General features: G+C 44.0%; 1 protein-coding gene across 1 annotated transcript; it reads right to left on the reverse strand.

The window, feature by feature from the left end:
- Positions 1 to 1,456: 1,456 nt before the first annotated feature.
- cacng4b (calcium channel, voltage-dependent, gamma subunit 4b) lies at positions 1,457 to 12,830 on the reverse strand. The gene is made up of 4 exons (XM_068749620.1): positions 12,608 to 12,830; positions 3,546 to 3,629; positions 2,172 to 2,312; positions 1,457 to 1,983 (listed from the first exon to the last, which is right to left on the reverse strand). The coding sequence occupies exons 1-4, from the start codon at positions 12,828 to 12,830 to the stop codon at positions 1,457 to 1,459; spliced, it is 975 nt and encodes a 324-aa protein (XP_068605721.1).
- Between the last annotated feature and the right edge of the window lie 760 nt (positions 12,831 to 13,590).

Here is a 13,590-nt window from a genome sequence, read left to right on the forward strand (position 1 = left end):
TATAGTTGAATTGTTCCACATATTATAAAAGGTCTACACTCAGAAGGGCTCAGACATGGCTTTCTTTTACACATATCGCTGATGAATTAATGAATACACTAAATACAGTCAGATAATATTCTGTCATTGAGTATGTTCGCCTGCCAGACCAGCCCCTAAGGCTGAAAAAGCCCACCACTGCTGGTTGATTTAGCAAGCGCAACCTCAACACCGAGCAAAATGCAAAATACAAAAACATGAATTACACCTGCCCCCCCCCCTAAACCTTTTTTTTTAAATCAGGCATTATCTGTATCACTGGTCCATTTCCTGGCACTGCCACAAAGCACAGAGCGGACCTCAAAGTGTTCGACCTGCCGTGCCGCAGCAACACAATATTTCCTGAGAAAACCAAAAGAGCGATGGCCCCGGCAGGACAATGCCACACACATAAATGTCTGCTTGTTGGAGCCCGATCCTTCAGGGATCCAGTCACAGACAGCTCCCTCTGTGTCTGTCTGGCTGATCTGCTCAAAAAGGGCAGGCAGATGGACGACAGACACACAAATAGTATCTGCCTGGCTCTGATCCTTATCCTCTAAGCGCTCTGACGTCCTTGTCCAGAGCAAAAGGAAGTCCTGTGGCCTGTCGTGCTTTTACAGTTCTGGGCACGCCCATTATGGCAGCTGCTCCTCTCTTTTGGCAGGCATGGTACACGATGTCACGTCCATCGATGGGCGGTGAAAGGATGGCGGATTGATATGGAAGCAAACAAATACGAGCAATTTCTGCCCCACCGGCGAAGCGGGCATTTTTGTTCCACTGACAAATGTCAGAGAAGAATAGGATTAAGGAAGAGAGAGTGAGAGAGAGAGACTAACGCTTTCATACTGGATCGACTTCAACAACCAGCTAAAACACTAAACCATTCAGTGAGTCGTCTGCAAAAGCAAAAAGACGGCGTTTTCAAAAACAGATTCTCAATTAAAAAGGATGGCTTAAAAATATGAATAATTTAAAGATATTCTAAAGGACAGTGCAGAGCGACAGAGCCAGAGTGTTGTCTCTTTCAAACCGATATAATATAAGGCAAGATCCGACCGCTTATAGGGACACGATAAATACTTCACACTCAATAGCAATTGCACACATAAACATAAAACTTTCAATTAGCACCTTGTTAAATACTTTATAAGTAGAATACTGCTGCACAATTCACCGCTCCACCCGCTTCATTCCTAACGTTTTAGGGTTCATTGGACAGTCGGGGAGTAGTCTTTTTTTTTTTTACACTACTGTAATTGTGAACTGGCTACAACACAGATGATGTAACTCTATTCTGGTTTGATGCTCTCTTAAAGCATCTTTGATCCTTCCGTTACCTTCTGCATGGGTCCTCTATGATCAGGACTTGATAGATCAGGCTAGGACTTTGTCCATTTTGTCCATTTGTAAACGTGGACCCACGTTGTTGCCTTCACACCGGTGTGGTCCTGCGATTCACCCCGTCCTTTAAGTCATTGGTGAAACAGTTGTGGACCTGGAGGAACTCAGCGGCGGATTCATGTTCAGGGCTGTATGCGTTCTCCGTCACGCTGTCTCTTGCCAAGGCGTACATGGACAACTCGTCCAGGGCCCCGCCGGAGGATGGCGCCCCCTTCAGCCCAACTACTGGCGAGTTCTCCCGTGATGCCTCCGTAGAATGAGAGCTGGTGTGGGACGTCCGCCGGCGGTAACGGAAGCTCGGTATCCTCGAGTACGGCGAAGAGGCGGAGAGAGACCGTATGAATTCCCGTCGCGCCCTCCAGCGGACCTCCTTGTTTTTCTCAATGTAGATGTTGATGGCGAGGACGGCCACGGTCTCAGCGACAATGAAGGACAGGGCGCCAAAGTAGAACGACCAGCCGTAGGAGTAAGTGTATTTCCTGTCGTCGTCTCGTTTATCGCTGGGGTCTCCTGCGTTGCTGGAGATGTAGACGATGATGCCAATTATGTTGCTCAGGCCTGATAAACGAGAGGCAAAAAGACGCCAAAATCTCATCTCACCTTCCCTTTTCAAAAACAAACAGGCCTAAAGCATAAATGAAGCAGCGCACGTGAGGCCTTATCTGCACGATAAAGCCTCAGCCAGCCCCGACATGATCGCGCTTGACTGTGAGAATGGGTTAACAATATAATCCGAACCCGCTCACCTGCAGCTACGAAGAGGATGCCTGCGCTGAGCAGGACGTTGTTGGTCTTGCTGTAGACGCGGCCCACCCCAACACACAAGCCGCCGAGCATCAACAGGCAGGTGCTGAGGATGGGGAACACACTGGAGGCTCGCACAATGCCTGCAGAGATACGGGAGTCAGGTCATTTATTATGTTGAATATTTGGAATTTCCAGACATTGAGGTCTCATTTCAGATTGTTGTGTCAGCGCTTCATCGTCAAACCCATCAATCCTCTTGATTATTGAGATAAAGTCCCAAGTTGTCGTCCCAAATCATGTCTAATCGACTTTAACTTTATTTATGCAGCTCCTTTCATAAAAACCTGATGGTTATAGCTCTTTAATTCTATTTCAAATCATAAATCGGATTCTGTACTTTAATTTCCTTTCGCTTTTGCTTCTCATTTCCTGTGGCAGTTTAAGAGGACAAAATGAAAAGGCACTCTCGCCACTGTTTTTATGGAGCACATGGGCAACATTCAAAAGAAGAGTTGAGGAGGAACTTTCCAGGAATGTGAAATGAAAGAACATAATTAATGCAGGGAGGTGCAAGATCCGTCAAAGCTTCATAGATCGGATAAATAACTTAAATAATTATAAAACAAAAGCAGTACAATGTCCGAATATGTTGGTCTGATCAACCAGCTGATAATGTCTCATTGACCTTTTTAGGCAAACCAGTGCAAAGAAGTTGCACTGGTGAAGATTTTATATCCCCATAAAGTCAAGGAAACTCATCACCACCATTTGAGTTCACCGTCATTCCTCCTGCAGAGAGCACAGCTCACACTTGGCTTTGCATAATGGAATCAAATAAAAATGGAATTAAAAATGAGGGGAATGCAAATAAGCTGCTGATCATGAACCAGCATGACTAAAAACAATGACGGAATAAAACACAATCATTGCATTGCAAATGGGAACATATTCTCATTTAGAATAATAACGAGGTTCTCCTACATTTGAGCGCCGCGGCCAGGAACGTTAAATTTGACGTTCAAGTGTGGGCGAAAGATAAGACTCTTGAATACGACTTGTCGGACGCAGCCGCTTGCCATCAGGTTGGGCTGAGCTATCTTTAATTGTCCCTTTAAATGATAAGTGATTTATCTCCTGACAATGGTTTGCATGACATTAAAATGAGAAACATGAAACATGTCATGGGCTGTGTCTGATACGGTGCCTCTCGCTTCCTGTGGCGTTCCGGAACGTTATCCATCCCAGAGGATCGCCTCTCTCTGTGGACTGCTCCCAGAGGGAAAAAATAAGATGGTCAATGGGCTTCCTGCAGAAAAAGGCTGATGCTTTAAAAAATAAATCCAAAACAACGAGGCTGAGCGGGGAGCACTTACGCAGCAGGTATTCCGAGCTGTCTGTGTCATAGTCGTTGTCGTCAGGGAAATGGTTGATTCTGTAACAGCTGCCTTGGTTGATACCTGTGGGACACGGACAAGCAGAAAACATGTTTAATTTATACGTTGCAGGAATATGGCACGTGGTTCAGGTTGAGCCCCTGCAAACCAAGTTTCAAAATTAGGCTGACAGCAAAGCACTGGCACTCTTCGCTCACGACCACATTAGCTATTCACAGTTCAGCCATGCAGACAAACAGGACAAGCAGGACAACGGAAAAGAGAAACAGCCTTTCTGATTCTTTTTAAAACTCTGTCTCCACTTCAGACACCTGCTAGCAAAGAATGCCACACAGTCAAAGCAAGGGCTGGATCAGATTGGAATCAATTGGACACCTGCATCTAGAACACAAATGTTATATGTGGGTCTTCATTACTGCCATTACCGACTCATAATTTAGACTGTGATCTTTGAACTAAAAATGTTACGCTGGGGAAATCTGACGAGGTTTTGTTCATAGCCCCCCCCCCTAAGTTTGCCTTAAAGTGGTTTGTGTTTCAGGAATCAGTGTCTACGGGAGATGGGGGTGGGATTAAGATCCAGCTCAGGCGAATGGTTGAGTGCTGCCATTTTTTCAACAACAGAAGAGCACGTGTTGGAAGCTTTTAATCGGGGTGGGGTGGGGGGGGGGGGAGGAGAGAAAGGTCAACGCTGAGAGAAGCCTACAGCCGAAATTGAGCTGGAGTGTAAACAACACCTTTGCTAGAGCGACAGACGGTGGAGGAAGGCTTAATAATGGATGCAGACAGGTGACATTTTTAACTCTCCAATCACCATTTGGACTTTGAATACCTTCAACATATTATCATTCTGTAAACACCAACAGAATTTGAGGCGGGCTGGGGTGAGACTTCAACATCCTATTTTTGTGCCTATTTGCAATTTGTGTGTTTCTATTTGCCTGCATCCCAGAGAACTGACAATCGCTAAGCTACTCTCGCCAAAACTGTTAAGCATCAATTTATTGCACGGCATACGACGACGTTTTTATGAGCGGTAAGGCGGCACAGTGGGCAGCACTTTTATATTACGTGGGTTTGATTCCTTTCTGTGGAGAGTTTTCATGTTCTTCTCGTGTCTGCGTGGGTTCACTCCGTGTTCTCCGGTGTCCTCCCACCTCCAAAAACAGGCAACATAGGTGAATTGATTACTTCAAATTGTCCGTAAGTGTGTGATTGTCTGCCTCTGTGTGGCCCCGTGATGAACTGGCGATGCTTCCTGAGTGTAGCCCACCTCTCGCTCATAGTCAGCTGGGATAGAGTCCAACAACATGAGGTTGACTCATCTACGAAAATAAATGGAGGATGGATGGGCGGATGGAGTTTTCAATGATAATGAACGAAAGACGTTTGCGCTGCGGAGGGTTCTGCAGTTGTCTCCGGACCTTACCTAGAGGACCGTCCATCCAAGACAGAACCCTGAAGAGTTGTTCGTCTTGCACATTAATAGGCCTAGGGAGTAAACCTTCACACGGATGCTGTCTTCCTCTGCTACTTCAATCATGAGTCCTTGCTATTGGAACAGACTGACACAGAGGTATCTGTGTCTCCACTCAGCCTTCAGTTTTCATTTGACGGTTTGACACCTGTTTATTGATTATGTAGGAGGCATGAGATACATGACAAAATTATAACGTGTGCGAAATGAGTGCATGATCGAGTGAATATCTTAACTGCCACAACGGAACCAAACGTTCACACACTGGAAGATTCAAAACCATTGAGTCATCCCACATAACAGGATTTTAAGTCGAGAACATTGAATGCTCCATAACAATAACCTCGCCACAATAAAAGGGCATTTGGGCAGAACATTTGCACCGTGTCTCTGACTCAAGCCCCATGGTCACAAAAGGCAACGTCCGCATGGAGGACGGGTTGAGTGAACGATCATAACCCCGGTTGGAGCCGTCTGGCTCTGTGAGCAAAACAGCTTTGTATTCATCCTGTTTATACACATCCTGTTAACGTCCACCCATCAGCCTCATTTCATAGGCGCCTGAGTCTCAGCAGCCATCAGTGTCTGTGTCACAGCTTTGAAGGCCATGCTTGCTTCCATTAACTAGGTCTGCTGCTTAATAAGGGCCATCAAATTAATTAGCGTCAAATCAGTCGGTGGAAATGGAGCACGAGTTTCCGTGTCTAGTCGCAGATGGAAAAAAAGGGCTACGGACTATTTTAAGCAGCAACAGGAGATTTTGTGCCTCGTGAAACATCACATGTGGCACCGGTGGAAAAATCAAGAGCTGTGAAGATCAGAAAAATAACGACACCTTTGCTGTGTTGTTAATTGCTGTGTAAACACTAAATTATGCATGCTTGTGGCAGATTTTACATTTTTCTAACAGATAGAGTGTGTGTGTGTGTGTGTGTGTTAAAACTGCACACAAAATCATACCTTTAACTGTGAACTCAAAACACTACTATTAATTTTGACCTTTGCAAATTAATAATCTCCATCCGACTGCAGCCCAGACCCCAACGACACCAGCCTGTCTGCTGCATCTGTCTCATCGTGTGTGTGTGTACGTACGTGTGCTGGTGTGTGTGTGTGTGTGTGTGTGTGTGTGTTTTTCAGAAAGAGAGAGAATGGAAGAAATAAAAGACAATATTGCAACTGATTGGGAATCTGATTATAAGAGGAAGCCTTGAGGCTCCTAATTTATGAGTGATGGATATCAGCACAATGTATACAATTACTGTGTGTGTGTGCTGTTAGATGGAGCCTTCATAAAATTAGATAAAGTCTGAATACTGACTGGCTGGGAGGGAAAGAGGAGGGGGGCGGAGTCAGAGATTAAACAAGGGAAGAAGGTACAAGGATATTAAACAACAAACACACCAGCAGAAGAGGAATGATGAGAATGGATAAAAAGGAAGGTGGCCATATTAAAGAAGAACTGAAGCAGAGGAGGAGAGCAGAGAGTTGGTGAGAGAGCCTGGTAAAGGTCAGTTTGATAGCGCGTGTAGAAGCTGTGGCTCAGGCCGGCCAGCCGGACTCACGGCTGCTCACACAAATGCATTGGCTATGAAGGAAAGGGTTTTATCCCTATATTTGGAGCATGTTTTATTGTGTTGTGACAAATCAGTCACACGTAGTCAAGATATTACACAAGAAATAATGGGCAGCCTGACTCTGACGGGCATTGCTAAAATCCTTTCAGAGCATCTCCCCCTCCTCTCCATGGCAACCAGTGTGAGGCTTTAATAATCTTTCCGGGCCGGAAAAAAACAAAACAAAAAAACACCTGTCACCATTTAACAGCACTTGACCCGAGACACTAATGCACACATGCGCACACGCGCACACACATTGCATTGGTAGCAGCTGTCACAGCTGTAATGCCTTTAGCAACAGGATGATGCAAGGTGTCATTGTTTTGAATTAACACTGCTAAACTAATAAAGGAAGCAACCTCAGAGGAATACACCAGCAGCATCGTCACGCTGCGTCCTCGCGCCTCGCCAACGTGGGTTTATCGTGACATACGGCTCTGTGCTTCGCCATATCCCCACTTTCACACTTCCGTAGTTCTGCAAATTGATCGATGATTAAACCAATCAAAATTGACTTCAATATTGCATTTCACCAGGACTGCACAGCCTCCGGTGGGTGGACGTGCTTTCAGTATAGAGCCTTCACATAATAGTTACACAGCAAACCTGAGCTGCAGCACACACAGTTCAGCTCCCATTCCACTTTGCTGTTAGATCCATGACAAAGAGCATGAGGATTGTCGAGGGAGAGCACTCTGAGGTTTAGAGCAGGTGGGATGATTAGGTTTCATGATGCTGTAAACAGATAGAGCAACTGTTACCGGGGGTTTGGTATCAGATGCAAGCATGCACACACAACTTGTTCAGACTCTCCTACACACATTTATTAGCTATGGAAGCAGGGACTAGCTGGGCAGAACATTGGAGCACCTGAGTCATCAAACAAAAAGCCCTTCTGCCCCCCCCGCAGTCCAAGTGAGGATGAAACAAAAAAGCAATTTAGAGAAAGACATCGGGGATCCAGCGTTGATATGACTGAGTTAATTAAATTGTCACCGGGCAGCGGTTTCTACAAATGCAGCTCCGTTTGAGGTGGATTGTGGAAGGAAGCAGATATCTATCGCTCAAAGACCGTTGTGAAGGCTGCTTATCATATTAAAACGTTCATAGATGACAGTTTGGTTCTGGATGTCATTGTTTCAGTGATGCGTATGGTGTGTTTGTGAGGCTACAATTAGTGGCCAGTTAGCACAGCACGGCATGCACAATCTTTCAGATTATGCTACCTTCAATCAGACAGAATTGAGAGCCACAGTGAAGAACAATCGTGGGAGGTTTAACATAGGCAGCATGCTGTTGGGCTATAGGTCCTCCCTTACAGGCGCATTTAAACAGAAACTTGGGACATCAACAATAATGTTGAGCAGTTAGTCTGATTATCTGGTTATGTGACAACCACCGTTTGGATAGGCTTGTGACACAATTCTTCTAAACACAAGGCTGTTCTTTTTGTTTTTAGAGAACTCCTGCAGCCGCAGATGAAACATACCACCCACACTCAGATTGCATGGACATTTTTTCCACAGTGGATGATTTGGCCTGAATTTAGCACACAGCAATGGGAGTATAGCATCAATCTTCTGGTAACCTTTCTTCTTCTTGCCCTTCTTGATGATGGTTAACTGTTTGCGAGTAACAAAGCACAACTTACACATGACACGAAAGAACTTTGTTCAGAAAAAGAGGGGACAAAAAAATGCGTCAGAAATGATTCGTTATAAAGATGGGACAGCAGAGAATGAAAAGAATGCCGGAATTCAACCTCTAAAAAGAGTGAAATACGCAGATGAGAAGAGGTCAGAGTGACGGCGGTTGAAGCTGGGCCCTTTTGGCTAATGAGACATGTCTGTGATGTCATGATGGGAGTGGTAGAGTGGCCCCATCCAACACTTCTATTGTCCACTTAATGCAGACACCTTCTTTGCCAGTCACACCACGTCTAGCTCTGATTCTCGCTGTAAATATGGAACCGCTGATCGGATTAGTCAATGGCTCATTTTTCATTGTCACTGTTAGTTTATTAACTCAAGTCACACACGATGTCTGACGCATCGTTGATTGGGATGCCAATTAGGAACATTGTGCGACACTGGCCTCACTGGATTCATGTAGGAAAACTAACACAGGAGGAAAGTACAACATTTGTATGCACACACACGCACACACACACAAACATTCATACAGATGTAGATAGACAACCTCTACCGCTACACACAGCACTATTTATTAACAATTTAAAAAAGGAAAAACATGCAAATACAAATCTAAATAATGTTGTGTCTGTAATAATGTGTCTTTCCTTAGCTGGATACATATGGCGCTCAGGATCAGCACTGGACAGCTCCATAGGTACCGATGGAGCTGTCCAGTGCTGATCCTGAAAGTGACATCTTTTCCGCAGCATTGACTCTGGGAATGTTCTTTATCTTGCCCATTTTACATTAAATTACCTATTTTACATTAAATTACATTACATTTAGTTAATTTTTTACTGTGTTACGGTTTACATTTGGCCTTTGGAGGGCAAACATTATGCTAATGTGGTCCTTGGATCAAATGAGTTTGACACCCCTGCCTTAAAATAAAGGAATTGCTGCTAGTCAGTCTCAACAATGCCACAATAAAGAAAACTACGTGAATAATATCTTTGCAAAGTAGCTTAAAATCAGCATTAATCCAATCTGTATGTCGCCAAGAACGGGTTTATATATATATATATATATATATAAAAATCTAACCTGTAATATTGAGAATTATAAATATCTTCATGCATGAGAGTAACCTTCCTAATGCTTTCCTGCCTGCTCCTTTAAATACACCTGGGTAATGGTCTTTGGGTGGGGCACCTCCACCAATGCAATATGCAATGCAATCTCAATATGGCTCTGAGAAGGGAGAGAGGGGACTGTGGCTGCATCTTTGTGTGTTACAGCAACGTTTAGTGGCTGCAATCTGTTCAGCCAAACGCGGTGACGCTTTCTCCAGTAGCTGTGATACACACCATCCAGTCCCCGTCAATAACGCAGTGTGTTAGTCGGTACGGCCAAAGGTTTTGTGTGTGTGTGTGTGTGTGTGTGTGTGTGAGTGTGAGAAGGGGCTGAGTCTTCCTTCATGTCTGCCTTCATTGCCTTCTCTGTACTTATGGGTCTCCATGACAACACAGACACCGTCCAGCCTCTTTTAGTTGTAAGCAGAGGCGCAGATGTGAAACTATTAGGGCAGCAGAGGATGATTGCTGAGCTGTGGTTTGCCCACAGCCTCATCAACATCCGTTTGGGCCTCATTATTTACTTCAAAGCACTGGTGGGAAATCGTGTTTGACATAATTGTTGGCAAGCATTTGTGATTTATTTCCATGTCTTAAGCTCGTATAGGTTTTATTGAAGAGTGCAGGTCTGTGTGCGTCGCAGGCACCCAGCCAAGCATGGCTCTCCATAAATTGCAAGTGCCATAACACGCCAGGATGTCTTCAGATGTGTGTAAAACATCCATCAGCACAACAGGACAGCTTGGAGACAGAGCAAAGGATGTTGAAAGATGAATCTCCCCTGTATTTGGCTTCTGATAACATCATACCCAACAAAGCCCACAAAGCAGCGAAAATGTTTTGAATTGCTTTTTGTTTTTCCATTTAAGGTAGACCAGTGTCAAATATTTAGCCGTTTTGGGTTAACAGATTTTGATTACCGGTACTTTAGATAAATTAAAAAATGTCTACGTCAAGAAACATTTCAAGGTATTGTTTTTTTCTGCAGAACTTTTTTGTTTGTTTTCGCATGAAAGGGAAATTGTGTGCAAAATTTGACTGATGCCACATCCCAGTTTAACAAAATGAAAATGATAGTCCCAAATCAAGAAATTGACAAGTACAATTGATATTTTAAACATTATAAAATTTAACTTAATTGCACTCTAAAAATATTTACATTATGCTAGTAGTACACCTCAAAATAACTAGCACAAAGGATTTTAAAATGTACCACAAGTCCAATTCAAGAGGACATTTTCTTTATTTTATCTATTTGTGGGCCGGGTGTCGTGATAATTCTCAGCATATTTGGCAGATTTTTTTATTGTGTGTCTGAAAACACTTCTACGTTTGGAGAAATGGCCACAGTGTCTTTATCCAACTAGTGCCAAGTGTCACGATCTCATGTTTTCTGATTCTGTGTCTTTGTCGTCTGTCAGTTTGGGCGTGGCTGCGAGGGAGTTGCACAACGATGCACACCTGTAGCTCATTCTACCTCATCATCATCATCCTCCCATTTAGGTCCGGCCCTGCTGACGCGTCCGCACTAGCTTATGCTATTGTTCCACGCCATGCTCTCTTGCTTCTGTGTGTTCTCGAGTGTTTTTGTCATCTCTCTCTCTCTTCATCGTTTTCCTGGACTTCAGCCAGTCCCAGCATTCGGTAGCTTTTGGGATTTTTTTTGGACAAAGTATTTTTGTTGTATTATGACATATTTATTTTGTGCTTGTTCCTGACTGTTCAGGAACAAATTCAAGAAGTATATTGTTTGAACTTTTTATGAGTCTCTTTCTCTACATTCTGCGGTCCGCAATCAGTTTGCACTGCAATTCACATTCCTTCCTAAACAATATTTTCAAAAATGCACGATGATTGCGCAGAAAAGAATTTGCATGAATGCCACTGTTGAGGCAACATGAAGCCGTTGGAATGCATTCCGAGTTCTGGAGTGGAAAGCAATGAGCAGGATGATGTGCCAATCCATGTGGAGGAGGATTACTGCTGTAATCACTGCCGACAGGGGACACAGAAATGACTGTAAAACACTGTATACTCCAGTTATTACCAGATAAATGTGTGATACATTCAATGAATGATTTTGTTTGTTATTTAAGGTTAATAAAGAACCAAAACCCACATTATTAATTTCATGTAACCCAAACTGGCCAACATATTTTGAATACAGAGTGTAGTGATAGTGGATTTTAAATCTCATAAGGAACTTGCATCACTTTCCATGTTCGTAAAACGTCCCCTGACTAATTGTGAGAGTTGGCAAATCTCTATCTTTCTTTCTGGTCGAGGACGTTTGTGATAAATTCATATAATCACAGCAACTCATTCATTGATAGCTGAGGCGAGGATTCGGGAGGTGGCCGAAAGAAAAATCGGTCAATAAATGAACATCTGTTTCCCTCTTAAGCAAGACGTCACTGCCAGTGGAGCTCCTATCCCAAAATGAAATGCGTAAAAATAATCAAGAGCACACATGAAACAGAGTGTAGATCAAATGGATTAAACATGTGATGCCTACTTTATATAAACTGGATGCATATTCGGTCATTTGCTTGGACATGACGTGAAGTTAGAATTAGAATTTTTTTTTTTTTTAATCACTGAGCATGTTTCCATGGAGACGTCAGGGAAGTCGCCAAGCAACAGAATGAGGTACGATGAAGACATGAATGAAAATATAGCGCGCACATCTCCAGTCAGCGGCCGTGTATGTTGAAAGTGAATGAACACAGCACACAGGCGCGTCACCGTATTCCTTTACAGAGGCTCAAAACGCAGTTACAGACCTAACTATTGTGTGCGTCACGGTCTGTGTTTGGACGACGCGTTGTAACCGCTTGGAGACTGCTTAAGGTCTGCGCGTAACGAGACGCCGGTCATTAATCTATACAACTTTATCAGATTATATCGGCCCTGTGACATCTAAAAGTTGCTCCGGGTTTATGATCATGCTCGCGTTTTCTTTTTTCGTTATCATCAATGTTCCGATATCAGACCTTTGACGTGCGTAAAAGATGTGCGTCCTGTTGTGCGCTCAAGCAAAAGACTCATCCTCGTGGGGGGGAAAAATAGAACGTTCAAATTACTTGTTGCAAAGAACTTGAGCCACGGAACCCAAGTTATATTATCAGGTATTAATATTAAATATGTTCATGCGCTGTTGAAGCTGGAATATTCCTACCTTCTATGCAACAGATCCTCCACAGCCCGGAGTGGGTGAGGTCGCCCTTCTTTGTTTTGGGCTGTGATTGGGTCTCGTCATTAGTGGCATTGGTGGTGTTGCAAATGTACGCCCGCGAATAGAGCCAGTAGTCCGTTCCGATGGCGATGGTCATCAGGCTGAAGGCGGCAAAAGCCCCCACTGTGGCCAGCAGCGTCTGAACCCCGCGGTCACACCAAGCCATTGCGCCTCATCCACACTCACCGGTTCAACATGCGCTCAACAGAGCGCGTCAGGGCGCGGGTCCTCCGCTCATCCTTATCTCAGCTACTCTGCTTAAAGTGTCCCCGAGAGAACGAGACTCGTTCACCTGACCAGATGCTCAAAGGCAACTGTTTGCTGATGACGATCGGAGAGGATACCGGCCGTGCCCACTCCTGATCCACAGAGGTTTGACGCGCGCAGTGCAGGACGACAGCAACATCGTGCACCAAATCAAATCACTTCAAAAGCTCCTCAATACTTGATTGTTCTCTTTATCCGCTTCTCTTTGTTTCCAAACACTTGCCTCTCCTCTGCTCCTCCAGACTGCGCATCTGCTGAAACCCTCGTTGCCAAAGAGGGACTAGTCTATACGTCAAGGGCTCTTAAATGAGACCCAACCCTCACCAACCCTCACTAAACCTTTCCAAAGGAGATGTGCTGGTGAATAAAAACACAAAACTCCCTGTGACAGGAGAGTTCTCATTAATGTATTATATTATAGAAGTAATTACACGATTTGACAGGACGGTTCTTCTCCGTGAATATAACATCAACAGATTACTGAATAAATCGTTAAAAAAAAAGCAATTAAGAGCTCAGTGAGTGCGTGTTACAGACAGTAAAGCAGTCAAGGTGAGCAGGATAGATAGATAGATCGATAGATAGATAGATAGATAGATAGATCACCATCACACCAGTGCTGCTTCCAGTGATGTATTTATGAAAGCATTTATTCAAAT

The sequence above is a fragment of the Brachionichthys hirsutus genome, chromosome 16 (assembly GCF_040956055.1).
Source record: "Brachionichthys hirsutus isolate HB-005 chromosome 16, CSIRO-AGI_Bhir_v1, whole genome shotgun sequence".
Taxonomy (NCBI): Eukaryota; Metazoa; Chordata; class Actinopteri; order Lophiiformes; family Brachionichthyidae; genus Brachionichthys; species Brachionichthys hirsutus.